This window comes from Pygoscelis adeliae, unplaced genomic scaffold (genome assembly GCF_000699105.1).
Source record: "Pygoscelis adeliae isolate BGI_AS28 unplaced genomic scaffold, ASM69910v1 Scaffold127, whole genome shotgun sequence".
In the NCBI taxonomy this organism is placed as follows: Eukaryota; Metazoa; Chordata; class Aves; order Sphenisciformes; family Spheniscidae; genus Pygoscelis; species Pygoscelis adeliae.
In genome coordinates, this window is record NW_008825208.1 from 937,183 (window position 1) to 964,617 (window position 27,435).

The 27,435-nt window shown below is 52.1% G+C and overlaps 1 protein-coding gene across 1 annotated transcript; it reads right to left on the reverse strand.

The window, feature by feature from the left end:
• Positions 1 to 2,720: 2,720 nt before the first annotated feature.
• HEMGN (hemogen) lies at positions 2,721 to 8,396 on the reverse strand. Its single transcript, XM_009328936.1, has 4 exons — positions 8,200 to 8,396; positions 4,854 to 4,947; positions 4,115 to 4,386; positions 2,721 to 2,944 (listed from the first exon to the last, which is right to left on the reverse strand). Exons 1-4 carry the CDS (start codon positions 8,279 to 8,281, stop codon positions 2,835 to 2,837), a joined length of 558 nt encoding a protein of 185 aa, XP_009327211.1. The 5' UTR covers positions 8,282 to 8,396; the 3' UTR covers positions 2,721 to 2,834.
• Positions 8,397 to 27,435: the final 19,039 nt, after the last annotated feature.

Below are 27,435 nucleotides of genomic sequence, written 5' to 3' on the forward strand. Positions count from 1 at the left end.
GAGGAGACAGTCATAGTCGTTGTACCCACTGCATATCACAGCATGCCTGCCTTGGTCTGCATGGCTCAGGTAGCAGGTCAGAGTGTCCTGGAAGAGCCTCACATAGCCCTTTCACCAGTACAGCACAGCAAGGAGGAGAGCATTGTGTTGGGCACTGACCCAGCTCCCCAGATATCTCTCTGGGGCTCAGGAAAGAGGGAAGGGAGGGAGAAGGTGATGTATTGCATCTGCAGAACAGCAGTCTCCCTCCCCTAGATACAGCTGCCCTTGCCAGCCCATCCCCAATTCCATTCAGACAGCAGGACCTACCTCAGGGATGCACATGGACCCCCATGTGTCTAGCTTTGCACCTGAACCCCATCCGCATAAGCAAGAGCTCTGTTATCTGTCCTCTTGGCAGAGAAAGAAACAGTGGGTTTCAAATGAAAGTGCTGATAAGGTCTTTATCTGTCCCTTGGTTATTCTGTGATAAGATTTGTTGCTTGCAGGCACACCTTTCTTACCGGCTGCAAAAGAAGCCAGTTAGAGTGAGAGCAGCTCTAAGACAGAGCATGCGGTACCTGGGGTGACTCCAGGACTTCGTGGCCACCAAAGGCATCTCCGCAGAGATGGACAGAGGTGCTCTCTCTGGTTCCTGTGAGCCTCTGCCCACGGGGAGCTCCCCAGCCCTCGCAGCACAGGACCGGCACCAGTGCCCATGTGTGTTTCAGCAATGAGCATTGCCCCATGTTCATGGAGATGTCACCGTGCCAGGCCTTCACCACCTCCTACAGCTCCACTTCAACACCAGAGAAGGGCGGACGTGGTTGTTTTGTGCCTTCCTTGACTGATGGGGGCTGTGAGATGAGTCTAAAGCCTCCCAGAAGTTGCTTCTCCCCAAAATCTAAAGAGCTCTGGGAACCAGGCAAGCCTAAATGTCTGCAGACATGGAGGTGGGCAGCACGGCTGATTCCCCTTCCCTGTGAGCACTGCAGAGGGTTGGAGAGCTGGAAAGAGCCACCAGCTCTTGCTGGCCTCCACCATGGCACATGTGGGGCTCTGCCAGGAAGAAGGGTCTCCTGGCCTGCCTGGCAGCAGCAGCCCCTACAGCCCAGCCTCCTTGCAACGTGGTGCGGACACCACACTTGCAGAAGGTCCCCAGCACAGCTTTTGTGATGGTGCTCAACCATAACATGGCCTCCTGCCTCTGGCTCCCCTTCAGGCCAGTGCAGCCTCAGCTGTCGTCACCCAGTGTCTTGGTCTGGGGTCAGCATCCTCCCTGGTTACAGCTCCCTCCATGCTACAGGCCTTCCACGAGGCCCTCAGCTTATGCCATAAGTATCTGCAGTTATGAACAAGGTTTGGGTAGTTCATGGCAGAAGGTGAGAGATCTTGCTCTGCTCCCACCAGTATCAGTCACTCAAGGGGAGAGCGCAACCTTGCATTAGCTGAGACATCTGTGGAGACCAAAACAGTGCCAGGACACCTCTGTAGGGAGACCTGTCCCTCCAGGAGCTGCCCGTGGGGAATGGGCTGCAGTTGCTTGGTTATGGGGCTGCTGGATGCTTTCTGCTTTGACACCCACCAGGTGCATTAGAGCTTCTGGCAGTGTAACTGCAGAGGTCATCCCAGGATTTTGGGGTGGGGAGGCTGAGCTAAGCACTTGTGAGTGCTTGCCCCTCATGTGATGTCCCTGGAACCAAAGCAGGGGTGGATGTCAGTGATGTCCATCCTGTCACTGGAGAGAGAGTGTTACTGGTGTCACCAGTGAGATGTCACATCTGCTGAGATGCATGGCCTGCAGGGCTCTGGGACAGCAGCAGCGACACCTCCGGAGACACCAAAAGTCCATAAATTCCCCAAATCGAGGGTGACCTCAGGGCCTGGCAAGCCCTGCGCTCTAGGAGACAGGCCCTTGGTAAGTCAGATAATGGCAATGGAGACCTCCACTCTAAGGGGAGAAAGACTCTCTGTGTCAGGATATTACAGGAACGTAAGACAGCCACCACCCCTGCCACGCACAGGAGAGAAGATCACAAGACCCAAAATGTGGGAAGAGAGAGAGGGCGCCCATTCCTTCCTGGCATCAGAAGTCGTCCTGGGTGTGTGGCTGGGGAGCCGGGGACGCAGCAGCTGTGCAGAGTGGCTCCTGTCTTTGCCTCAAATGGCATTTCCCTGACAAAAGTGTATGGTTCAGCCAAGTTTCAGCCTGTCGCACTCAGCTGTTTTCAACCATCTTTTGTTTGCTTAACGCGGCGGCTCAGCAAGGTCGAAGTGAGGCTGCCCAGAAATTGAAAACAAAATGCTTTCCAGGCTTTAGGAAAGCAAGCTGTTTACCGGGGAGGAAAACAGACTGTGAGAAAAACCTTCAGACTGAAGATAATAACACAAGGGACTGTAGGGTTTATCAGGTGCAGGAAGAAGCCCCAGCCAGGCAGCTCCAGTCAGCTAAAAATCACGGTGGGTTTCAGCTTCGCAATGCCACTTGCATTTCGACAAATCAGAAATGCGTTTCAGAAATGTGGATGGATGCTGGTCTGTACACTTAAACTGCGAAATGGTGGGGCACCATGCAGCCCTCCGTGGGACCACCACCCAGGTGAAACAGCCCTCCAGCAGAGAGGGCAGGAGGGCTCATGAGCCGCAGGCAGCAGACAATTCCCAAAGGACTGCCTTTGCTCAAGCAACCGTGTTCCCCCTCACTGTAACCTGAAAGAAGCATAGAAAGAGGAGTGACCAGGAGAGTGTGCGCTTTATTACTGACAAGGAAGGAGCTGGTCAAAATCACTCTGCAGTACCTATCAGAGTTTGTCAGGCAGCAGTCAAAACATTAAAAAGAAATACCAAACAGAAAGCTAAAATAGAACGTGTGTGCTGTATTCATTATCCTCGTTGTCATTTTCCAGAGGAGTATTCAAATCTTCTGGTATTTCTGCTTCTGCTGGTTTCAGCACCTCCTCTTCACCTACAAGGCATGTAAGAGACAGATTATTTCATATTGGGAGGCTTTCGTGCGTTACCCCTCCATGCTGCGCTAAAGCCCCCACGGCCAGGCTCCTGTGATTGCCTGTGATGTTAGGTAGCCCCCGGTAGTCTGCCTGCTTTTCAAAGGACACAGCAGTCCCAGGGGTTGTGGAGGGGAGTTGGAGAGGGTAAAGCCCCAATGGGTTTAAAGGCAGGAGGCAAATAAATGGAGCCCTGATGCTTGCCCATTTCAAGATCTCAGAGCTGGACCGCTGTGATGTGCCCCAGTCAGCCCCAGTCCCCAAGATGCAGAATGGTTGTTTTCCATGGCATGAGGGCATTGCACGCCTTGCAGCGAGAGGCCTCTTCTTCTCCCCTGGCACAGACATTGCTGGAAATGCAGTAATCGGGGGTCAGAGGATGCTCACCTCCTCTGAAGCAGATCCTATGTTTTCCTGGTTTTGAAGCAATCTGCATGCTTGGCCCACTGACCGCTAAAGTAAATGTGCTCTCCTCTTCCCAAGCCAGATCTGGGAGCAACTCCTGCTGGCCCAAGCTGCGTTAGCTGTAAATGGATTTCCCGAGCCCAGACGGCAATCTGCCATTCAGAGCAGGTTAGTGTCCTCTGTGCCTCAGTCCTGGCAGGTCCCAAAGGGGTAGTCCCCTGCAGACACCCACCCCTTGCCCTAGTGCCCACCTTTGTCTCCCCCCCACCCCAGTGTCAGCCCTGAAACTGGGTGGACTGTGGACTGTGGGCTGTGCCTGGGCTTTGGCTCTCCCTGACCAGCTCTGGTCTCAAGAGACCGCATCTGCTCTCCACAGCACCTCTGCCCTAACCTGGCTTGTGGCAGAGCCACATAGGTGTCCTTAGGACAAGGAGCTATTTAGGACCAGGGACCACAGACCCCATGCCAATGACTCTACTGACAGTAGTGGGCTTCTTATCACTCCCCATGACTTGGAGAGCAGTATCTACCCCCACAGCCCCAACATTCCCCCCCACCCCTTTCACAGCTACCCAAGTCATGCTTAGTGGGGTAGGGACCTGTGCTGTAGTGGTGCCGCAGGCTGGTAGTTGATAAGGTGGGCAACCTTGGCTGACAGTCCTCAAGAGGCGGCACTGCACCACTCCCCAAGCCCCCATGAGGCCACCGGCTCTCCAGCAGCTCACCTGCAGGATCCTGGCTCCTGGCTGCCAGCTCCCCCTCCGCCGCTCCCGGTTGCATCCCACTGACCAGGTCCTGCATGGTCAGCACGGGCGGCTGTTCTTGATGCAGTGGCTCCGGCAGAGCCAGCTTGGAGGGCGCTGGCTCAGCCTCCTCCTGTGGGTCAAGCTGAGGGTCTGGCTCTGGTTCTGGCTCCGGGCTGGGCTCCACTGCCGGCTGGTGGCCCCGTCCTCGCCTGGCTCCTCTGCCTCTCCTTTGCCGTTTGTTCTTCTGCTCCCTGCCAGGGGATTTCACAGGGGTGAAGAGTTGGGCGTGGGGCGGAGGACTTTCCTTCCTGCCTCGAGGCCCCTTTGCCAGGCCCCTGGCTGTGACTGCAACCCAGTCATCCCAGCAGAAGCTGCACTTCTGCAGCCCTCCTCCCCAGCCCCACATGGCGGCCTCTTGTAGCCGCACCAGGGGGGCGGGAGCTTGGGCACCAAATTTTTCCCCGGCCCCACACTGTGGTTGAGAATTGCTTGCCATCCAACCCACCACCTATGTAACCCACCCCCCTATCCATCTCTGCCCCCCAACGCCTGCCTAGACCTTCAGCAGCTACCAGCTGCAGGTCACCTGTCCCCACTGAAGACTGATGGGGCCCAGCTCGGCTCTGTCCTTGTGTGAAGATGGAGGGGCTGGGCTGCCATGCCTGGGCTCAGGTTAAATGCACCAAGAAAATGACTCCACAGCATAAGCAAGATTTACCTCAGAACCCACTGAATTGAGTCTTTCTCCTGGGCTTCTGCTTTTCTTTTCCGGAGCAGCTCCCGGTCCCTCAAGCGGTGGGTGATGATGACATCTACAACGACAAATTGAGTGCTAAAATGACAACCTGTCCAAGGAACAATTCGATCCCTCCCTGCCTGGTGACAGAGGCAGGGTGACACTGATGCAAGAGGCCATGTTCTTTTTGTCATGAAGTGGGTCTTGATAGGAAACTGCTTGGGTGCTGTACTTCCAGCTCAGCCTCAGTGGGTAGGATCCAATGATATACCACCCAAAGCTCCCAGGCTCCTGCACTGAAAGTTACTCTAAATTTCTAACTGCGGTTTTCTTCCTGCTGCTGCAGCTTTGGGGTGACCCTTGTCCAACCTACTCACCACTGTAGGGACCTGGGGCCTGACGGAAGCATGGGGCAGGCTTCCCGTGCCATGAGGACACCAGGAAATCCCTTGGCCAGACTTCACTACAGGCTGCAAGATAAATTTTTGTGTTTTCTCTGTTGTTATCCTTTTCCCCAGATAGCTGCAACTGGCCACTGCTGCGATTAAGATGCTCATCTAATTAACTAACTAAGGAGAAAGCCTTGCCTTGCAGGATAGCCAGCCCTACAACATAGGAACAGGTCTGTGGGGGTGAGGGGGTGAGCCAGAGGACACAGGCTTTCCTGTACACAGATGCTCATGTGTATTAGGCTGAGACCCTGTAGGGAATGGTGCCCCAACCAGAGACCAGAACAGGGCTAGTATACACTGCTGGGGCTGAGGAGACTGGTCCCAAAGACCACACAAGCAGCCCCAAGCTGGTCTGCAGCTATGAAGATGACCATGGCAGGGCTGAAGATTGACTCATGAGAAAGCTCCAATGCTGACTTCAGCATTTGGGCAAGATATGCAGGTTACCTACAGCTACCAGGAGAAAGGGGCACCCCCCGGGTCCCAGTCACCCTGTGCAATGCCTTCTTAGGCCAAGGTAAGTTGTGCCCATTTCACTGGCTGCAAAGGGCTCCAAATGGCTTCCTGAGGCAAAGACATCTCAGCCATCTACACCTGGGTGAATGAATTCCTGAACTTTTCTGAAGCCAGCACTGAACTTCCTCCCCCATGTCTTTGTCCTAACAAACAACATTCCTGATGATATGGCAGTAGGTCTTGTGGTTTCTGATCCAGTCAGCACTGAATTTTCTAGCTTGGACTCCAGCCTGTGATAAAAAAGATGTGGCTTAGATCAAGTAGCACGAGACTGCTCCCTTAAGACGAAGGGCATTGTTCAGGAGCAACAACAGTTCCCTGGGGCCTGGAGGGAGCGGGGACTCTTCCCACGCGTACACTGAAGAGGTCACAAAAGCGCTGATTTTCATAGTTTCAACAAAACCCACACAATGAAAAAGCAAAACTATGACCCTCTCCTTCCAGATGTAATCAGATCCAGCTTCTTCCACAAAAGCCTCAGCTTACACTAAAGTATTAGGTCAAATCGGTGAAGAATGGTCATTTTGTCATTCCCTTGTCCAGCTGGGAGAACTGGCAAGGTGAAAAGGACTTCCAAGGCTGAGCTGGGACTACAGCTCCTGTATCCCAGATGTCTGTTAAACACAAGAAAAACCGTAATCCAGGACAGAAAAAAGCAAAACTGACAGGAGGAGCCAACCTCTACCCAAAGTAGATCTTTACACAAGACACTTCTGATAATTAATAATAATCTTGCAGAAATTTAGCTTGGAAAGGCTTTCTGTTGGTCTCTGTTCGAATGTCCTCATCAAGGCAGGGCCAACTTTAAAATTACATCAGGCTGTCCAGGACCTCGTCCAGGGAACTTCGGAATACCTCAAAGCCCACCTCTCTGGTCTCCGCACCACTCTCACTGTTAATTTTTTTTCCTTTCTAACCAGCCATGTTTGCAACCTGGACCTGGTGCCTCTTGTCCTTTCCCTGTGCACCCCTAAAAAGAGTCTGGCTCTCCCTTCTCTGTAACCCCTGTTAGGCAGAGGATGACTGCAATGAGGTCTCTCTCTCAGCCTTCTTTTCTCCTGGCTGAACAAGCCTGGTTTCCTCTGCTTGTCCTCATATGTCATCTGCTCCAGCCTTTAGCAGTCTTGATGGCCCTGCACTGGACTCATCGCAGTATGCCTTTGACTTCCCTGTGCTGAGTTGCCCAAATCTGGACATAGTATTCTAAGTGCTGTCTAATAATAACAACAGCCACCATCACAACCATGAAATAAAAAAATAATCCTGCTTTCTGTTGTTGACTATTAGTTTTTCTGTTCTTTTATTGCCCTTTTTTGTCCAGTAGTTCCAGGAGCCCCCTTTGCTCTGAGCACAGCAGAGCCATACAGGAGAAGACGGCTCCTCTCCTAAAAAAATTCCAGCCCAGACCAAAGAGAAGGGGCACAGCAGGATGCGATACAGATGTGAAGGCCACATGCAACAACAGTGCCAGAGTTTCTCAGTCATGGCAGGGGCATCTCAGCATGACCAGAGATGGTGTCAGCCTCTGACATGAAAAACACCGTGCTTGGACTGCACAATGTACAGCTGAGTAGATGTTCCTCAAATGGGAGGCTGTTCCCTGATGTAAAGCAGTATCAGAGGCAGCAGGGCACAGTCAGCAGGAGATGACTCTGCCATCCACATAGCAAAAGGCAGGAAGCTGCCTGGGAAGATGAGGTTACAAGTTGCAGTAGCAGGATCTGCACAGGGCTTCAGTTTAACTGCTGAAGTACATAATCCTTTGCATGTCCCTTTTTGGCCAAGGTAACTTTCTTTCCCTTTCAAAATGTCTTGTGAGCCATAAAAGCATTTTTAGCTGCCTGCAATCAGTCTCCTTCCCAACCCACCCTAAGCAAATTGTTTTGCACAGGTAGCAAACACCACTCATTCACTTCTAACTGGTCCCAGAGAGCACTCCCACAGCTGCTCCAAAGCTGTCTGTCACCTGCTAGCACTAGGCAGGAAAGATCACAGTAAACATCTGCATCCTGATGAAAAATTATTTAGCAGAGGACACAAAGATACAGAGATGAAATGAAAAGAAAAAAAATCCATCAAGCTAAAAGAACAATGAGACAGTATTGCCAGTCTGCAAACAGACAATATATTGATGCTGCCTGAGGGACTTCGTCTGAGTTGAAAAGCCTTTATAGGTGCTTCTGCCTTTGTGATCTGAAACACAACATGGAAAAAGCCACATATATTTGCAGTTAAATGTGCATCCTCCATCCCCCAAGCATAAACTGGTAATTATTAACTCCTTTTTTAGAAACCACTGGTGACAAAGATCATTCTCTTCTCTCACTGAAAACGCATGTTAAGAGTGGTCTTATCGTTACCTGGCACAGCATACTCCTCACGGGCTGCAGAAGGTGGCAGGGAAGAGTCCGAATGAGCATGGTCTTTGCCTAAACTCTCCATTGCTCTTTGCAGTTTTAAATAGAAAGCAGCTCAATTCCCTGGGAACAGCATCTGGAGATACTGGTGCAGCATAATGAGAGCTTGAAAAAAATGCAGACTGCCCGCCCAAAACCTCTTATCTGGCCAGGCCACTAGTATGGTAATAATATTCTCCTTATCAGAGTGCAAAGGTGCACGAGTCTCTGCCCAGGATCTACCGTGTGGATTGCAAAACATGTTAGTGCTTTTATACAGCAAGTATTTCTACTTCAGATAGGAAATTTACACTCGCTGCTGCTACACTGTGACTCAAATAGCCTCCTTTATAGTAGAGAGGAGCTGCACGGCAGGGCAGGATGCAGCACTGCCTCGCTGCTCGTTTCCAGAGTGAGATGCAGGGAGGTGTTGTTAGTCCTTGAGGACCCCTTGTGAGGTCTGAAACAGGACATACACTGTTTGAAAGGTGTTTTCATAGGACCCTAGCAGCGCTGGTGGGAAGGGACCTCCATCTCCCCTCTGGTCCCCCTCACAGCAGGACTGTCTGCTGCATGAGGTCAGGGCAGCTGTGGCATCATATTCTTTGGAAACGCCCAAGCCAAATTCATGACGCCTGTCCAAGGGCTGCACCACATTCCTTGGAAATCCAGACGGAATAATGAATCCATACCAGGACTCCAGGCAAGGGCCTGTGCACGTTGAGGACTTCCCAATGACTCGTTGGTCCAGTACCCGGTGGATCAAGGCTATGAGCAAAGCACTTCCCTCATGAAGCAGGATGGCAATGGGCAGCCCCAGTAAAACCAATGGGAAGACCCAGCTAGTCCCTTGCTCCCGCAGGGGGATATCCCTTAGTGGTTGCTCCTAGCTCCCTGTTGCCCATTGCACAGCATGCAGGCTCACACAGCCTCTGTAGGACCATATTCGGGGCCAGTATAGCTGCAAAGGGGAAGCTTCTGCTTGGTACAAGGGCTTCAACCCTGAGATCCTGCTCCCTGCTCTGCGATCTGTATGGCCAGGCCTTGAGGTCAGTCTGCCTCAGTTTCCTGCATGTGAGATAAGGTGGGAATCCTGGCCTCCTCTGCAAACTGCCTTCAGAGTTTCTCATGCCCGGATAGCGCAGAAAAGCTTAAGATTATACCTGTGCATAACAATTCTGCTGGACCAGGGACACGTCACCACTTCGGCCAGTTTCTAACACATTCAGTCCATAGTATTTGGGATTCAGCTTCTACCACCACTTCTCTCCATGGGATACTCAGCTGCTTATGCTCTGGTGAAGTGCTAGTGCCTGTAACACCACCCCACCCACCCCCCAAATGAATTCAAAGTGGCTCCAAGGTTGTTAGAAATCCTCTGGGAATTGCTCGCCCTTCGTGGCATGGATGATCCCACCTCCTTGTGCAGTCCCAAGACTTGCCCTGGAGCGGAGCAGCTCCTCGGGGTGAGCAGATCTAGCCTGCCTCCAGCCCTTGCCAGGCTTTTTTTTTTTTTTTTTAATGTACAGCCTTTGCTCTCTGCAGGTTCTCTTTCTAGGTCTCTAGAAACTCCAGAGTTTGAAATTTCATGAGTGTGGGTTTCTTAAGACGTAACCTGGGGGTCCGTGGTCATTTGTGCTGCCTTTCTGCTTATCCCTTGAGTTACCACTTTGCTCTAGGGCTCCTCCCGTGTGTCCATGGAAGATTATAGGATACCTCCAGATAGGTGGGGCAGGTTTAACAGCCCCAAAAGAAGCAGCAGGGTGGTGGCAGCAGAACAGATATGGGAAGGCTCTGATACGGGAGGGTGGGCCAGGAACATGGATGGCATAAAGAGATGTGAGGCTTCCACGTCTTTCACAGAGGAGTTTCCTGTAGCTCAGTCACAAGTGAAGGCAAGGTCTCCCATGCTGGTGAGGGTGTCCACGTTCCAGCACTGTGTGATGCTGCACGGCCCTGGCGTGACCCTGCCTCATGCAGACATCCTGAAAACTGTACCTTGCAGGATGCTCTACCATGCAAAGACAGTGGTTGGGGAGGATGAAAACATATCACACCTCGAATACTGTGTTCAGTTTTGGGCCCCTCACTACAACAAAAATATTGAGGTGCTGGAGTGTGTCCAAAGAAGAGCAACAAAGCTGGTGAAGGGTCCAGAGCACAAGTCTTCTGAGGAGTGGCTGAGGGAACTGGGGTTGTTTAGCCTGGAGGAAAGGAGGCTCAGGGGAGACCTTACGCGCTCTACAACTACCTGAAAGGAGGTTGTAGCAAGGTGGGTGTTGGTCTCTTCTCCCAACTAACAAGCGATAGGACGAGAGGAAATGGCCTCAAGTTGTGCCAGATTGGATATTAGGATATTAGGAAAAATTTCTTCACCGAAAGGGTTGTCAAGCACTGGAACAGGCTGCCCAGGGAAGTGGTTGAGTCACCATCCCTGGAGGTATTTAAAAGCCATGTAGACGTGGCGCTTATGGATATGGTTTAGTGGTGGACTTGGCAGTGTCAGGTTGACGGTTGGACTTGATGATCTTAAGGGCCTTTTCCAACCTAAATGATTCTATTCTATGATTCTATATGTCTGGCCATAGAGGGACATCACATCTGGAAGCGCTCTTACAAAGCGCTTGACATATTCTGGGCTGCTTGCAGGTGATATGAAACAAGGAAGAAAGGGTGGAAATCCCTGGGTTTTTCAGTGCTCCATGGGAACTGGGTGCGTGCTCAGGCTGTGGCTAACTCAGCTTCTCACACCCCACATCTACTCAGTCACTCCAAAGCCTGGTGAGGTCTGATAACCCACTCTTGACTCAGCAAAACATTGCCATGTGACACTGCAGAGCTGGTACTGTCAATATTTCTCCATTCCAGCCATCTTCTAGCTGGGTAGAAACCAATAAATCTGTAAAGGACATTTGTAAAAGGAAGAGTTGCTGTGCCCTCAGAGTCTTCAGGGGTGCTTAATGGACTAGATGGGCTTTAAAATCTTACAGAGCCTGTGCTTGCACCTCTCAGGACAGACATCCCTGTAAAGATTTGGCTCTTGTGTGTGAATTACTTTAAATCCCAAGGAGGTGATTTTATTATTCCATGGGAAGGCTTTGGTGATGGATAACAGTGTGGAAATTACAGAGTCTACCGCCTAGCTTTGAGTTGTCTCTGCTCTGAAGTGGAGGCACTGAGAGGCAGAGGCTTGCCCACAATGCCAGGGGCACTGGGCTCATTTTAGAGCCCAGAACTGCCTCCGTGTCCCCCACCAGCACCAGCAACACAGCAGACTCTTCTTCTCCAGCAGTGCTCTGTAGCAGATGTGGCCAAAGCTGCATCCTCTTTGCTATGGATGAATTTGTGCAAGTAGGTTAAACTTTCTGGCCAGTCTCGGTTGCACAAACTGTTGCAGCTGGACACTTTACAGTGTGCCAGGCGCTGCTTCCCTTGCCTTTCTCTCCACATTTCGGTTCAGCTAGCCCTGGGCCACCTTCACTGATTGTGCTGGTTTTGGCTGTGGTCAAGTTAATTTTCTTCATAGTAGCTAGTATGGGGCTCTGTTTTGGATTTGTGCTGAAAACAGTGTTGATAATACGGGATGTTTTTGTTATTGCTGAGCAGTGCTTACACAGAGTCAAGGCCTTTTCTGCTTCTCACACCGCCCCACCAGCGAGTAGGCTGGGGGTGCACAAGAAGCTGGGAGGGGGCACAGCCAGGACAGCTGACCCCAACTGACCAAAGGGATATTCCATACCATATGACGTCATGCTCAGCATATAAAGCTGGGGGAAGAAGAAGGAAGGGGGGGACATTCGGAGTGATGGCATTTGTCTTTCCAAGTCACCGTTACGCGTGATGGAGCCCTCCTTTCCTGGAGATGGCTGAACACCTGCCTGCCGGTGGGAAGGAGTGAAGGGATTCCTTGTTTTGCTTTGCTTGCACAAGCAGCTTTTGCTTTACCTGTTAAACTTCTTTATCTCAAGCCATGAGTTTTCTCACTTTTACTCTTCTGATTCTCTCCCCCATCCTACTGCGGGGCAAAGTGAGCGAGCGGCTGTGTGGGGCTTAGTTGTCAACTGGGGTTAAACTGCCACACTGATGCATCCAGTTTCCTAGGTGAGGACCTGGAGGAGCTCAACGAGGTGTCCGGCACCCTGAGCAGCTCCAGTGTCACAGACTCCTCGAGTGTCACTGGAGCTGCTTGGTAGGGAAACATGCCCAACCTTGGGTACATCTCACCATGCCAGTCCCCCCCACGGCTTTCACTACCCAAAAACCCTGGGAATGCTTTGTCCAAGGGACAGATGGACCTAGGGCTAGATCCCACTGCTGGGCCTGTCTCCTGCCCACTGTTGGGACTGCTGTCACTGCAGACTTAGCACCACCAGGCTTTGGATCTATGTATAAGTCAAAGCTCATTATGACCCTCAATGATATCTCTGTTTACCTATGTCTGGCATTGCTACTGCAAGGCAATATCCAGAGACCTGCTGTCTGTCTCCCCCTCCCTGCAGTCAGGGTTACAGCCCTGAACCCAAGGTTATCTGGGGGATCAACATGGGCAGCAGGGGGAACTACACTGCTGTCACTGTAGCAGGGTGTCAGGGCACTTCATCCAGTTTTGTTTTGCATGACGATGACAGAGAAGCGATTTTCAGGCTTGAGGTAAAGTTTGGGGGCAACTTGCCTGGTTGCAACATGCTTCTCTGGGCGCAGGACTACTAGTAGCTCTGTGTGACAAACTATGGTGCCTGTGAAAGCAGATAATCCCTTCCTCCCCCTGCCTTGACTGTGTAGATGGGATGGGAAACAGGTGGATAAATTCAACAGGCAAAACTGTATGCAAAAGTGCAAATTCATGTGCATAGCCCTGCCACAGACCAGTGCATTGTAGGCATCTTGCTGTCCACCAGCTGCCTCCTGAGTCTTGCTTGACCTTGCCAGACACAGATCTGCCAGACTTCACAGTCAGGTGCTCTGCACCAGGCTGGATCCAGCTGTCCTGCACCATCGTCCCTTGAGGGCTGTGGTGCTGTTAAATCACTCCCTTCGCCTCCCCTCAGTCTGCCACTTGCTCTTGAGCCGTGTGAAATAAACAGGCAAATCCACCAGTCCCCAGGGAGGACGGGTATCTCTGAATTTACTTCATGTAGAGTCAACACTGACCCTGTCCTGAGGCTGCCCACGCTTTGACCTTGCATGTTTGCCCCACAAGTGTGTGCTTTAGCTCTGCAGTTTCTGAATAAACACTCTGTGTTGTTCTGGAGGCATGCGGTTTCCCTCTTCAGAAGAGCCCCTGAATTGTCTGTGTTGGTTTTTCCTGGCCTCTGCAAATAAATAGACGTGGCTCTCAGGGGATACACAGTGACGGGCCGCAGTCACCCTGCCTGCGCGGCTTGAGCAACTGCGTGGGGCTGAGATGCCAGTGCCCCCCAGGGGCAGAACAGGTCCCAGTTATGCACCGTGCTATGCTGGGTGTAACCTTCCCCTCAGCCCTGGCAGAGGGCTGGGACAGAGCTGCCCGAATACATCCTGCCTGCGGCTGGGTTGGCAGCAGCAGGAGCAGAAAACCTCAGGGGAAAGATGAGCAGTGCATTTGTGTTGTACACCATGGAAGTGTTCTGGGGGTGATAATCCCATCAAAGCCCTTCCCTACAGTGTAGGGGAGACACTATCTGAAGGTCTGCACAGAAGGACTGGCAACACAGAGAGCAACGCGCAGCCAGACCACCTCTCCCTCGCTACCTGAGGACTGGAAGGGGGCAAACGGGCTTGCAGAGCCTCAGGACAAATGAGCAGATGGTGTCATAGCAGCAGCCGTGGACAGGTGGCAAGCTGTGTTCCCTCCTCTGCGGAAGTGGAAAGGGTCCAGGGAAGGAAAACAGGGATGATCAAAGCTCTGGACAACTCTGAGCAACTAGCCAGGCTAGGACTTTTCAGCCTGGGGAAGAGCTTTTAGTGAGAGAAAAGCTTTTAATGACAGCAGCTGCCTCTGGGCCAGAAAATCGTGGACGCCAGGTCAGATGGATCTCCCATCTGACCAGCCATGGCTGTTTTGTGCTCCTCAGTACTATTTCCAGCTGCAGCATTAAAACTATCAGCAATGGCTTTGTCATGCATTACCGTGCTGCGGTGTCCCACCTGGTGGTTCCAGGAAGATGCAGAACTGGAAGAGGTGTGTGGGGATAGATTACATGACCAGCCCAGCTCCCAGACTCGCAGGGTGGACACTGACCTCAGGGAGCTCGCTTGACCGTATGATGCCCCCCGGACCCTTACCCAGATGCCTGCAAATGAGTCATGTGAGTATAGTAGCAAGTCAGAGCAGCGTGATCCCCTGTGAATGAGCACAGACCTGTCCTTGAGGGGTTTCAGTTCACACTGAAGCACTTTTCAAAGCAACCCAGCTGATCAGAAATCTCAACCAGTCATTCTGTAGAAATACGACATCTGGTGCAGGACTGAACTGAGTTCAGGAGGCAAGTCCTGCATTAGCCAGTGCCCTCTGATCTCTGCTGCTGTGAGCAAAGGGAGCCCCTTGCATACCCAAGTTGTACAACCTCATTACAGGCATTTTGTGAAAGGTGAGTTGTGTCCATTTGGTAGAAGTGGGAGACGAAACAGCAGAGGGACCCCCAAAGACTGCTGATGCACACTTGCACTGTTACCTTGGTTGGACTGTGCCCTGCCACACTTCCAAAGATGGCCCTGACACCAGGAGCAACCAAGACCTGAAACTTGGCAACCGGCTGAGAACCTGCAGTTCCCAGAGAGCATTTCTGGGTAATTAATTCAGTTTGGAAGTTGCTCTCAAGTGCTGGAGCAGATATCCGGGGTCCCTTGTGTTCAGAGTCTCCACTTGGGCGCTTTCCACGCTCCCATGTGTTATCTGGGCTGATAACACATGGGAGTGTTAACCTGTTGTGAAAGGCTCCTGGATAAGAAGCTGAATAACATCTAATATGGGAAGTGCAGATGTTACTATTTTCAATTTACATCAGCTCTGGAAGCAGTGGTGTTTACTGGGGAACCAGGGAGTTGTCTTCTCCCATGCTGAAGAAACTTTACTTTCCCTTTGCTAAATTGCCTCCTACAGAAAAAACCTGCACTTGTTCAGCACCTTCTTCACCAGGATCTGTGTGTTTCTTGCTACTCCCACATGGCCTTTCTCACAGGAATGTGGTTGAAACAACACTCACAGTGCAGAGCCCTGGTTTGTGATGTGGATTTGAAATGAATATTTTGACTGTGTGCTTTTAGTAGCCCTTTGTGAGAAATGGCTTGTGCCATTTTCTCTCAGCTTTGCACAAAAAAGTGGTTGAAATAAGATTGTGCATGTCATTTTATTGTTCACCATCGCTAACTTAAATGTGCAATCAACACAGAGCATACAGGATCAATTAATCACCTGTTTCTAGACTCAGGAAAGCTACCAGAAAGCTCAGGTATCTTGACACTCCCCGTCTTTCAAAATGTGGATGTCTTGCCTGGTTTTCCTAGAATAACATAGGAAAAAAGAGTAAGAGCTCAAAAAAATACTCCCCGAGTCATACTTTGGCTCCCGTCCAGCCCATGGAACAGAGCTGACTATTATAAAATTGGATTGCTCATTTTCCTGTCTAAAAAGCTGAGATCACTGCAAGCCGTCCTGGCCCACAGATGTCCCTTCCCTGGGCATAAAGCACTGGTGGTGGGTCTCCAGCCCAACCTGCTCACAGCAGGGCTGTCCCCAGTGTGATGTTACGGTGGCCAGGGCTCTGTCTAAGCCCTAACCACCACCTCCAAGGATGGAGACCCCCCCTACCTATCTGGTGCACCACCCTCCTGGGGAAGAGGTTTCCCCCATGTCCAATCTGCACCCTCTGGGGCTGCTGCTTGTGGCTGGTGCCCTGTGTTGCATCACCTGCTACCACCAAGAAGAGTGTGGCTCCATCCCATTTGCAACCATAGGCTGCTGCTAGATCCCCCCAAGCCTCCCCTTCCCCAGACTAGCCGGACGCAGCTCCTCCGCACCTCCTTGCAGCTTCCCTTGACAAGCTGGTCATCCCTCTCCTCCTGCAGCCCAGCACACAGTTTGTGTTATTTGCCGTGCAAGTGCACTGCTGACCTGTGTTCAACCTGACCTTCACCCTCGGTCCCCTTCTAGCAGGAACCCCTGCTTAGACAGTCAGTTCCCAGCCTGGATAAAATCACTGCCCCAAAGCAACTCTTGTGCTTCTCATGAGGTCCCTGTTGCCCTAGTCCTCAAGTTTATGGTGGTACCTTTGGTTTGAAGTTCTGCCAAAAGAGCCATGAGGCACATAAGTGGGCATCTCCATTCGCAGAAGTCTCTTTGAAGGACTTAGCAGTGCTATTTGATTGTCCAGACTAGATGCCTAGTTGACCTTTTTGTCCATCTAGGTTGAACTCTCCCTTCTCTAATTGCAGGTAGCACAGACAGTAGGACCTTCTCTCATCCTCTACGGAGCATCTGGTTTGTTGCCAGCTTGCAGGCACTCGTGTTGGGGGGTCTCCTGGCCATAGACTCCTGACCTCACCTTTTGTATCTGCTGATCATGCAGCCACAGGGTGGTCTGATTTAGCAACCTGATGCCATGGATGAATATTCAGCTCTTCTGTGGGATTAGTCCCCTGCCAGCACAATGAGCTAAATCCCTCAGCCTGAAGCTGCACAGTAGTGACTAAACATGGTGCCAAGAATGGGGCAGGAACCTGCAGGCAAGGGCTGGGGGCATGTCTGCACCTATCGGCAGGCACTGCCAGCGCTGGAGGGTGAAGCTCACAGGCTTCACAGCCCAGCGCCCAGCTCAGCTGACACGAAAAAGTCCGCTTCCCCTTTGTTAGCAGGAACACGTGTGCCTCCTGTCTGCCACGGCTTTCCCCAGGCACAGGAGAGCCTGAATGGTGGTATTTCACAAGCGCCCTGTTTCAGATGGCCAGAATTAGCCCCCTGGAGGTGGCTGCCAAGGGCATGAGCTTACATTTGCTGCACACAGAGCTGGCATTCATTGGCGTAGGTGTTCCCGTCTGTCCCACAGACAGGCAAGTGCAGGAGGGGGCAGGCCTGCAGCTCGACCATGTCTCCACACACCGGCTGGAAAGGAGAAACCGCAGCACACATTTCAGTGCCAGCAGCACCCATCTCTTCCTCCCACAGCACCTGGGCAGGAGCAAGTGCCACTGGCAACCCGGTTCCCTCTGTCTCCAACAGGGCAGGGCATGCATATAGAGTGGGAAAGCAGGGAGCAGAGGCCACCACATCCCTCTGTGGGACTCACAGCCTGGGCTTTGATGTGGGTTTGGTGCTGGAGCACCAGTACCCATGAGGCTGGGGATGACTGCTGGGAGCAGCCTTTCTCCCAGACACCCCAGGCGCTAAATCCTATCTCAAGCCATGAACAAGGAAAACCAGAAACCTCTTACCCTTCTCAGGCCATTCCCTTCGTTCAGCTCTGCCTCTGAAACAGAGCAGAGACCTGTGAGCATGGCATGCCTGTGACTGGTGGCAGGAGCATGAGGCATCGACAGAGGGTCAACATCCAAACCAAAGGGAAGGCAGGGTTGTGCAGGGCCCCCTCAGGACCCGGATCAGTTGTGTGGGTTTCGTGAGGGGGGATCAGTTTGCTGCATGCCACCCCCCCACCCTCCCAGCAGCACAGTGCACAGCCTCCATCTGCAGCTGAGCTGGCTGGGACAAAGCTGGGAACGCCTGTTCCCACTCCCTAATCCCTCTGTCAACAGCCCTCTTTCCCAGTCTCTGGACCAGGAGCTCTACAGAGCATCCAACACATCCCAGGAAATGTGAACCCATTCAGTGCTGCACAGGGACATGGGGTATCTTCAGAGGGCTGAGGCTGGGTGACGCTGCACAGCCGAACAACAGCCATCCCCAGGAAGAGCTGCATTCGGTGGGCTCCTTTTCTGTAGTCAGGCAGAGCAGTAGCAACAGCACAGCCCGTCTGTGTGGTGCATGAATGTCCTGGGAGCATGAGGGCTCACACACAGGCTGGTGCAGGACCACCGCTGTGTGCACCTAGATAGCACCAGTTTTCCAGAGCCTACAAACAGCTGCTTCCCACCTGAATATGCTGAACACATACTGCTCTTGCAAAGGCTTGCAGGTCTTCATGGAGGCAGGAACAACAGTAGCTGCCACCCCAGTGTACGTGCTGTCCTCCCAGATCCTGGTTCCCGTTCGTATCACAGGCTGTCCCCTATCCCATCCCTCTCCCAAGTGCAATACGGCTGATGAACCAGCCCATAACCCTTGCCCTGAACTGCTAATAAGACGTGGTGTTTTTACTCCAGTCCTTCTTCCCCACCACACTGCCGCTGTGTTTGCTTGCCCTCCTCACATCCTCTCCAAACCAGAGTTTCTGGCTCTTTCTGCCCTGCCACCCATTTTTGGTCCCTCTGTCGTTCCCAACCCGCCACCGAAGAGCTGGCCACCGGCAGCAGAGCAGGCTTACCACCAGCAGCGACGAGAGTCACCAGTGCCGCCGCTGCCACCACCACCAGCTCCTTTGAGCGGCCCCCGGGCCCGCCGCTGCCACCACCACCAGCTCCTTTGCAGGCATGGTTGGTTCAGGTGCACACGCTTGTGCACCTTGCTCTGCTCGTGGCTGCCTTTATAGGGGAGTGCACCAGCTTATCTCAGCAGCGCTGGGAAAAACAGCATTTTGAGTAGCGTTTGATCTGCAGTGGGAACAGCTGGTTTGTGCACCCAGAGAGATCACTTGGGCGCTCTCATGCAACTGATAAGCCACCCCAGTGGCACTTGCCAGCTCCAGGTGCCAGCACTGGACGCTGCTTTACAATCCCTTTGCACTGTAGTCTTGGTTGGGCAATGCTGCTCTTCACCTCTCCACCCAGCCACCTTACCTCTGGGTGTATCTCACCCAAACCAGTGCTCCAGCTTTGCAGCTGCCATTCTTCATATGTGACAGGTATCTCCATTTGGGTTGGGAGACTTCACATGGAAAAGCCAGGAAATTCAGGCTGATTTGGGTGGCTGTGATGTGGCCTGAGCATTATCCCATGAGACCCGGCCAGGCGGATACTCAGCTGCCTAACGTACTGGGCAGGACCCCAGGAGGGGAATCTCAAACACGCAGGAGGCCTGCTGTCATGCTGCGGCAAGCTCACCCTGTCGCTGGGTGGGATGGGACAGGCTGGGGTTGCAGAGAGGCTGGAGGGAATGAAATCCAGCTGAATGAGAGCAGGGAGCTGCAGGTGCAGCTGCTGCCTGTGCTCATCTACCCATCGTCATGGGCTTTTTAATACCTTGCTCAACGCACCAGCTTGGTCACATAAATGGTTGCAGCTGAGATCGACAGAGCAAAATTATCATAAGATTCAGTGTGATGGAAGGGGGCTGTGTGCATGGATACCCAGGTTAAATACACAGAGGGGGCACGTACAGCAGGGAGGGGACAGAGGATCCTCAGTGGTAATAGATGCCAAGTCTTCAGTGAAGGACTTCACAGCAAGCATCAGCACCCCAGAAGATGCCAGCTACTTCGCCTACAAGACTGGATGCTTGACATCAGTCTTTCTATGTGAGTATCCTCACCCCCTCTTTCTGAGAACCTGAATTTTTCACAGCCATCCCCACCTTCCTCTGGTGAATCAAAATCAATTGGTGAAGGGTGAAGGATGGAAAAGAGGACCGTTGGGTGGAAAGTTGGTGTCGTAGCTGAAGACCAGTGCTGACTAAAAACTCCTTTGGGACAGACTTGTCGAGATGAAGTCTGGGCCAGAAGTGACAGAGGGCCTCCTTCACCTTGGGAGTGGTTAGGAGGTGCTGTGTGCGCAAGGGGCAGGCAGTGGGTAGGTGTCCTACAGAAACCACCAGTGGGCTGGGAGAGCTCCAGACACTCACAGCATGCACGTTTCCACCTGCTGAGGAGCTGACCGTGACTGTGCTCAGGACATTTCTTCCCCACAGTCTTACTTGAGGCTTAGGAAGGTACATGCTGGCCCCAGCCAGCTGGGACAAGGGGGAACGGCTTGGTGAGCATCCCCCGTGGCAGATGCTTACGAGCCCTGCACAAGGCTGCTTCCATCCTTGCCCTTGGGAGGTCCTGCCACCCAACTCAGCAGGGCTGTGACTGGGTTTTGGGAAGGGGGAAGATGACAGATTCAGGGTTCCCCTTGCAGAACCATTCCTCCGCCCTGCCGAGGCAGCTGTGCACATGTTTTATATTCCCTCTTCACGGAGTTTACACAGTTCAATAACCTTTGGCTTTTATTATTATTCCACTTTGGAAATCCCTCAACTAAAGTAAATATTTAACTGCATTAGCAGTTTTTCCTGAGGCACATGGGGGCCTGTTGGGCTTGTTTGGTCTAGTACAGGGGAGGCCAAGGGGGGATCTGATAGCAGCCTACAACTGCTGGAAGGGCAGTTGATGGAGCCAACCTCTTCTTGGTAGTGCCAGATGACAGAATAAAAAGCAACAGGCACAAACTGCAGTCCTGAGATGTTCAGGTTGGTAGTTAGGAAAGAAACCTTACCCCGGAGTGTGAGCAACCCAGACCAGCAGTGAGGTGGGAGATCTTCATCCTTGGTGGGCCATGTACAAAGCCACGAATGCCCTGACCAAGGCCTGCTGTGCACCAGGTTTGGTGGGCGAGCCCTGGAGGGCCCTGCCACCAGCATGCTGGGCCCTGGGGACACAGCAGCTCTCACTTTCCAGCACACGCGGATGTATTTCCTTAGGCGTCCACCTTGCAAATCTGGTCCCAGCCAACACACAACTACGTGGAAAACATGGGGCCACCTCCTGCAAGCTGGTCCCACACCAACACTCAGCACAGCCCTGGATGAGGGCTATCATGGCCTTTCACGGTCTTCTTCAACATTTTTACTACCAAAAAACCCACCCAAATGATGATCATAATGCCTCCAGCACTGCTGCTGTGGATAACCATGCTGTGCTGCTGGTCCCGAGCATGGTCTGGCTCTTCAGGTCATGCCGGTGGCAGTGCAGGAATGATGGGCTGGGGCTGTGCAGCTGGGACATGTTGTGTGCTCCAGATCGCTCTCCTCAGATGGAGGGCAGCAGGAAATGTCTGCATCCCCTCTGTGCTGGGGGGAGCAGGTCGTGCGGTGCTGGGGAAAAGCTGTTGGCTGATACAAGCCTTGATCTTCCTCCACCTGGTTCCTCAGTGGTATTCAAACGCCACCACCTTCACAGAGCAAATTAAAATTACATGCTAAGATATGACAAAGGGGAAATCACCTCTTGCAAACTGGTTTTGGCTTTTCCTCCTTTTCTCTCAAGCACAGGCTTGCAGCCCCTGATGAAAGTCCTGCCTACTGTCCCCCTCAAAGAAGAGGTGAGGAAATTCTTCCTCGCGTGGGACAGGAGGTTTTCTGGTGGCTGCTTGCCTTCATGTTGGCCACACAGCTCCAGCTACATCTGAGACAGTCATGCATTTGAGCCTGGGCTTTCCTCCTCCATGTTGCAGGTGTCATGAAGCGAGCACCCGTCTGCTGTCCCTGGAGGGTCCCAGGCTCCCAGGACAGCAGCACATGGGGGAGCTGCTCCCCATCCCCTGCATCTGGGGCTGCCTTTGGACTCCCCTCTGGCTTCTCCCGGAGCAGGAGCAAGGGTCCTGGCTCTGCTGCCTCCTCCCCACACCCCCGCCAGCTGCATCCCTGCAAGAAGGGCAGGAGGGGCACGTATGAAGGTCCCAGGCTTGCCTGTGGAGCCAGAGATTTCGTCTCGCCACCAGCAAGGTGTAGAAACGCCACTGGAGACGGCGGTGACAAGGAAGGAGATTTCTACTTCCAAAACTGATCTTACACTTGTTCCCTCGTGGCATTGCCCCTGCCTTTTTGCTTTTTCCCACACACTCACTGGCACTCATCCACCTGTGTCCATGCTACCCGCCCGGGATTGCTCACCGCATCATGAGCCCTTATCATGCCTTTGCCTCCTGGGTGACCACGGCGCTGTTTGCAGGCTTTCCATCTGGCTGGCCATGGATGGCAGGAGGCTAAGCCAGATTGCATCACATCAGTCTTGCTCCATGTCTGCCTGGTGGCCTTATCTGTGGTGTGTTCTTGGTGTCGTCACCAATCCACCCAGCACCTGCCAGTTCCTTGCTGTTATCTGTTACCTTTCCTGGATTTTATGGATGTTCTCGGCATCCTGGTTTGCTGCGCTAGCACCGATATCGTAACTCCTGTTCTGCTGCTTCTCCCAGGGCTTTTGCATACCAGCAAACACCAGGGACCCACGAACACCACAGTACCCCGGGAACAGGGGTACACAGTACCTCATGCAGCCCAAGCCCAGAGCCCACAGTCTATCCTCCTGTTGCACAAGGGGGCAAGTCAGAAAGAGGAGGGCAAGTACCACACTCATTTTCATCCTTAGCTCCCTCCCTGCCTCCAGATGGGTTTTACAGATACCATGATATCTCCATTCTGCCTCTCCATTCACCCTGAGATCCCCCCACAAGTAGGAGGAAGAAGGACCGATTTGTTCTTCTCCTTTGCATGCAAAAAAAGCAGAGATGCAGGTGACCAGTGGTTTTTCTTTGCATATACAAGGGAGCCAAAACCTCACATCTGAGGAGGTCTCCCTGCATAACTATGGCAGGGATCAGCCATCACCACTTCCTGGCAGTTTCGTCAGAGTTTCTGGATCCAGACCACACCTTCAGCTGCCTCCCTCCGCTCTTTATTACTGTGGGTAAACGCTCCCATGTGGCAGGTGGTGAGTAATGCTCATTATTTCTTTGATGATTCAGAAATTTCCCAGTGACACCGTTGGCTGCAAGAGCACATGACAGGGTGAGTACACAGATGAGTCCTCCTGCCTGCTGACACTCCCACCAGCAGAGGGGACAGGACCAAGGTGGCATTGATCTGGAGAAGATCAGAGCTTCCCACCAAGCCAGGCTGAGTGCTGGACCTCGGAGGTGCAGCAGGCTAGGGGGAGGATCCATTGCACACCTTTTTCCCCTGCTTCAACTGTCAGCTGGAGTCAGTGTAGCTGGGCAGAAGTTGCTGCAGCTCGCCTGATCCAAGGACACCTGCCTCTCCTCTCCCTTGGGTTTGCCTCTGCCTGTTTGGACCTCTGGACTGCAAGACATGCTCTGAATGCATCTGCGGTCCGCAAATGCCCTGCAACTCCTTGGCAGCTTAAGGATGGTGTTGACCTTCCTTTTTCCATGTGCTCCCACATGAGGGATGGGTGTCCAAATCTGTGCAGCAGATAAAACAGTAGAAAACCATGGATTTACTTTTTCCCCAATAAACACTCAGCATGGGGTAAACCAAGCCTCCATGCTGGTGTAAGGGAGGGGATGAGGCTGTGTGCCTGGGCTGGATGGGCAGAGCTCTGAGCTAGCTGTGCTGGGACTGCTGTGGGACTGTGCCCTCCTACTCTGAGCTGACATAGTTAACCTGGATGCTGGCAGCAGGGGTAGGTATATCGGCTGTCCCAAGCATACTGATGTTCACTCTTGTTTATCTGGGAGCTTGCACCCACTGTAATTTACCAAAAAAACAGATTTTGTAGTCTCTTTCTCCCTGGAGTTTGTTCCTGGAGGAACAAATCTGTACTGGGCCTCAGTCTTTTATACCTTCTTCTTTCTCAGCGTTGCTGATTCCATCTTGTGTAGGACTGAATGCTGTCATCATCCTGCATTTAGCACCACACTGGAGGAAAACAGGTAACACATGTGCCAGCTGTCCCCTTCAAAGTGACAGCTGCTCTTGGCAAGTATTTGTGGAGGAGGCCCCTTGGCTTTTGCAGGAAAGGCCTGGTCTTCCCAGTGTGCCAGCTGCTAAAGCCCCCAAAGCTACCCCAGGATAAATTCATGTAAAGAGGGATGCAATGTAAGAGAATCAGGGAAGCCTTTTTGTTTATCCATGCATTGAGGGGATGTTGTTCAGTGACATTGCATTTGCGTGGATCTTTGGCAGCAGGATCACCTGGACATGCCTGGCCAACTTTCCACATTGCTGCTGGTAACATTCACACTTCACTTTCTTCTACACGTCCAGGGGTACAGCATCCATCTGAAGAAAATTCAAGGAATGAAACACTCTCCAGTGCACTGTTTATACAATGAGTGTGCAGGCACACACACGGGTCAGCACTTTCCCTTTAGCTAAATTGCCAGAGAAGGAAGAAGCAGGTCTTGCACGTAGATACTAAAAGCAGAACTGTGTGTCCTTGAGGTTGCCTGCTACTTCTGACTTCAGAGCCCACCTATTGTGTAGGTATCATTTTTTCCAGATGACCTATTAACTACTTGGGCATGTACAAATTAACACCAGGAGGGAGCCACAACACATTTCATCGAACAGAAGGGCACCGTCACCCCCAGTGAAACCCATCCTGTTTCTTCCAGCACATTCCTGCAGCTTTTGGTTTCTATTCCTCTTAGAAGTTGCGGAGTGAACTTTGCAGTTTGCAGAGCAAAGTTCTCTGTGAGACATGTCATTTATGTTGAGATAGCAATATCCTCAGTTAACTCACATCTTTGCTTTATTTTTTACTCTCACACTATGGCCATCTAGATCTGTATTGGTGGATCAGAGCAGAATTACAAGCATAGCAAGCAGCTTACTTTTGAGTAGCCAGACACTAACGCAAAGTCTCTCCTTTGTGAACCTGTCAGGCAAAATGAGCTCAACAGCGACATCAAACCACACCTTTGTGCATAACCTTCATCCCAGATTCTGCTCTGGAAAATACACTGTTCAAGGGGCCAGCCAGGTCCTGGTGCCTCTGGACAAATGCTATTCTTGCTGCTGTCTGTCCCAGCAGGCAAAGTAGCACATAAAGAAGAAATGCAGTGCTGATAATGACAAGCACAAAGCCTGAGCACCCTTGTAATGGATTTATACTTAAATTTCTGTGACACATGATTCGGGCTGTATGTTATAGGAAGTACTGCAGCAGGAGCCACCCAAACCAACAGAAGATGAACCTCGCAAGGAACTGGGCAAGTGCAGCAGTGACCCAACCTGAGCTGGCTTTGGAGCCAGATTTTGGCAAGGCCCATTTAACCTTATTTTGGTGGCTAGAATGGGATGTGTATGGCACCATACCTTGGGCTGAGCCACGATGTCTAGCTATAAAAACACCCCGAAACTGATAAAGGAACCATTCAGGTTAAAAATGCCACCAAAGACTGTAACTAAGAAATGGTGGAAGTTTCTCTTCACTTAGATGAATATAACTGCAGGTAGAATACGACTTCTTGCCTGGCGATGAGTTTCTCTGCAGATGAAGTTATTTTTTTCTCTTGTACTCTTCAACCCACACACAACCAAAGCTTTGCAGGCACACATTGTCCAGATGTGTAAGTGAGCAGAAAAGAGGAAGCAGACGTCTCTGGTCATGCACCTTGACTCTAGGATAACTCTTTCTCCTTGAGCTTCCCCATGGTGAAAGCGATGCCCATCATCCAAAGGAGCTTTCAGGTGGTTAGTGGAAGCTACTTGGGAAGGGCAAAGAGACACTGAGACCTGAAGTCAACTCCTTGTCCTGCCAGAAAAAGGAAACTCCTTTGTCCCAGAGCAAGGTATATTTGTCCAGATCCAAGATTGCTCCTGGAGATAGCTGACCATTTCAGTTTTTAAAGACGAGTGCAGACTCTCCCACTGAGGGCAACAGCCGTACTTCCTGGGCATTCTCTTCCTGTTCCTGCTCTCTCAGCACAGCATCACAAACCAAGACCATGCCCTGCTCGTTTTCACCACGGCCAGTAATAAAAAAGCATGTGTGCTTGCTTGTGTGTAGCATTGAACAGCTATAGTCCGTGGGGTCAGATGACAAAACATCAATCTGGTGAGGTCCAGCTGGTCCAAACCTCCACACAAACCAAGAGAAACAGCCACATGCAGCGTCTGGTCTCACAGAAGAGTGCCCGTCTTGAGACTAAGAAACAGCGGTGGTCAAAGGATGGGACACGGTACACTTCTTCAAAGGCCGCAGATGGCATATTAATCTGGAAGAGTACCTGTGAGCAGTCATTGAATGAACATCGAAGGAGCATCCAAACACGCCGGACGAGAGCCCAGCCTGCACTTTTGCGGCCCACCAAGCAGCACTGGAGGCCGCTGAAGTCAGCAGACCATGAGGGCTGAGGGAAGTGGGAGTGGTGCGTGCGTGTGTTGGGAAGTAGTTTTAACCAATGAGAAGAACACAGATTCATGTCTCCTTGCAGTGATTTCGCTTTCATGAGGCAAAATAAACAGTAACATTAAATAGTAGCATTAAGGCTGCTGGCAGGGGTTATTTATTGCACTTGAAAACCACTTGAGTGGTGTCCCTGAAGCATTCTGAGATACATGCAAGTCTGACAGACTGCCAGCACGATTTTGCCTGGCCAGCTGTCAGTCTCGCTTACCCTGTGAGTCACTGATGCCCACTGACCCCTCTCCAGTCAGCCATGAGCAAGGTGACTGCAGCGCCCAGGGGAACAGCAAGGTTAGTACTGGCTTCCTGGCTGTCGCTGCTCTTACTGAAGGACAACACTAAGTCCCTCCCATCATCACTGCTGCTGGCTGAGACACGGTTACAGGGCAGCTCCAAGAAGGTTTCTTTCCAGGCTTATGGATTCGCCACTCGTCAGAAACACATGTAACTTTGAGGGATGTTGGATGGTGCCCAGACCTACTTGCCCAAGCACTTCTACTGGCTTCATGATGGGCATGAGGAAACTCCTTCCTCAGGAATGTGGGACAGCTCTGGGACAGGGCACCAGAGAGGTGGAGATTCGCATGCTGGGCAGCTTTCCAAGGCTCAACAGGGCAAAACCACAGCTGACTTCACCTACTGCTGGCAATAGTCTTGCTCCGAGCAGGACGTTTGGCTGGAGACCTCCAGAAGGCCCTGCCGCCGCCACTGCTGGGGTCCTGTGATTTGTTCAACAAAAAGGTGGTCCTGGCCTTTTTCGCTTTGCAGAAAACACGTTGAAACAAGCTCCAGCGAGCTGACAGAAAACTACAGTTTACGCTTAGTCGTGCAAAGTGAAGACTACCTGAAACCCTCCAAGGGGCATGAACCCAAATACAGCCTGCACTACCCTGCAGCAGCTCGCAGCTGCCTCTTACGCCCTCCTAAAGCCGAGCGTTTTTGCATGCTGCTACAGTGACCTGCACGAACCTGCAGCCACGGTTACTACACGGTGTGACCGGCTACCGTGCTGGAGAGCCAGCCAGGGAAGAGGGGTGCGCTCCCA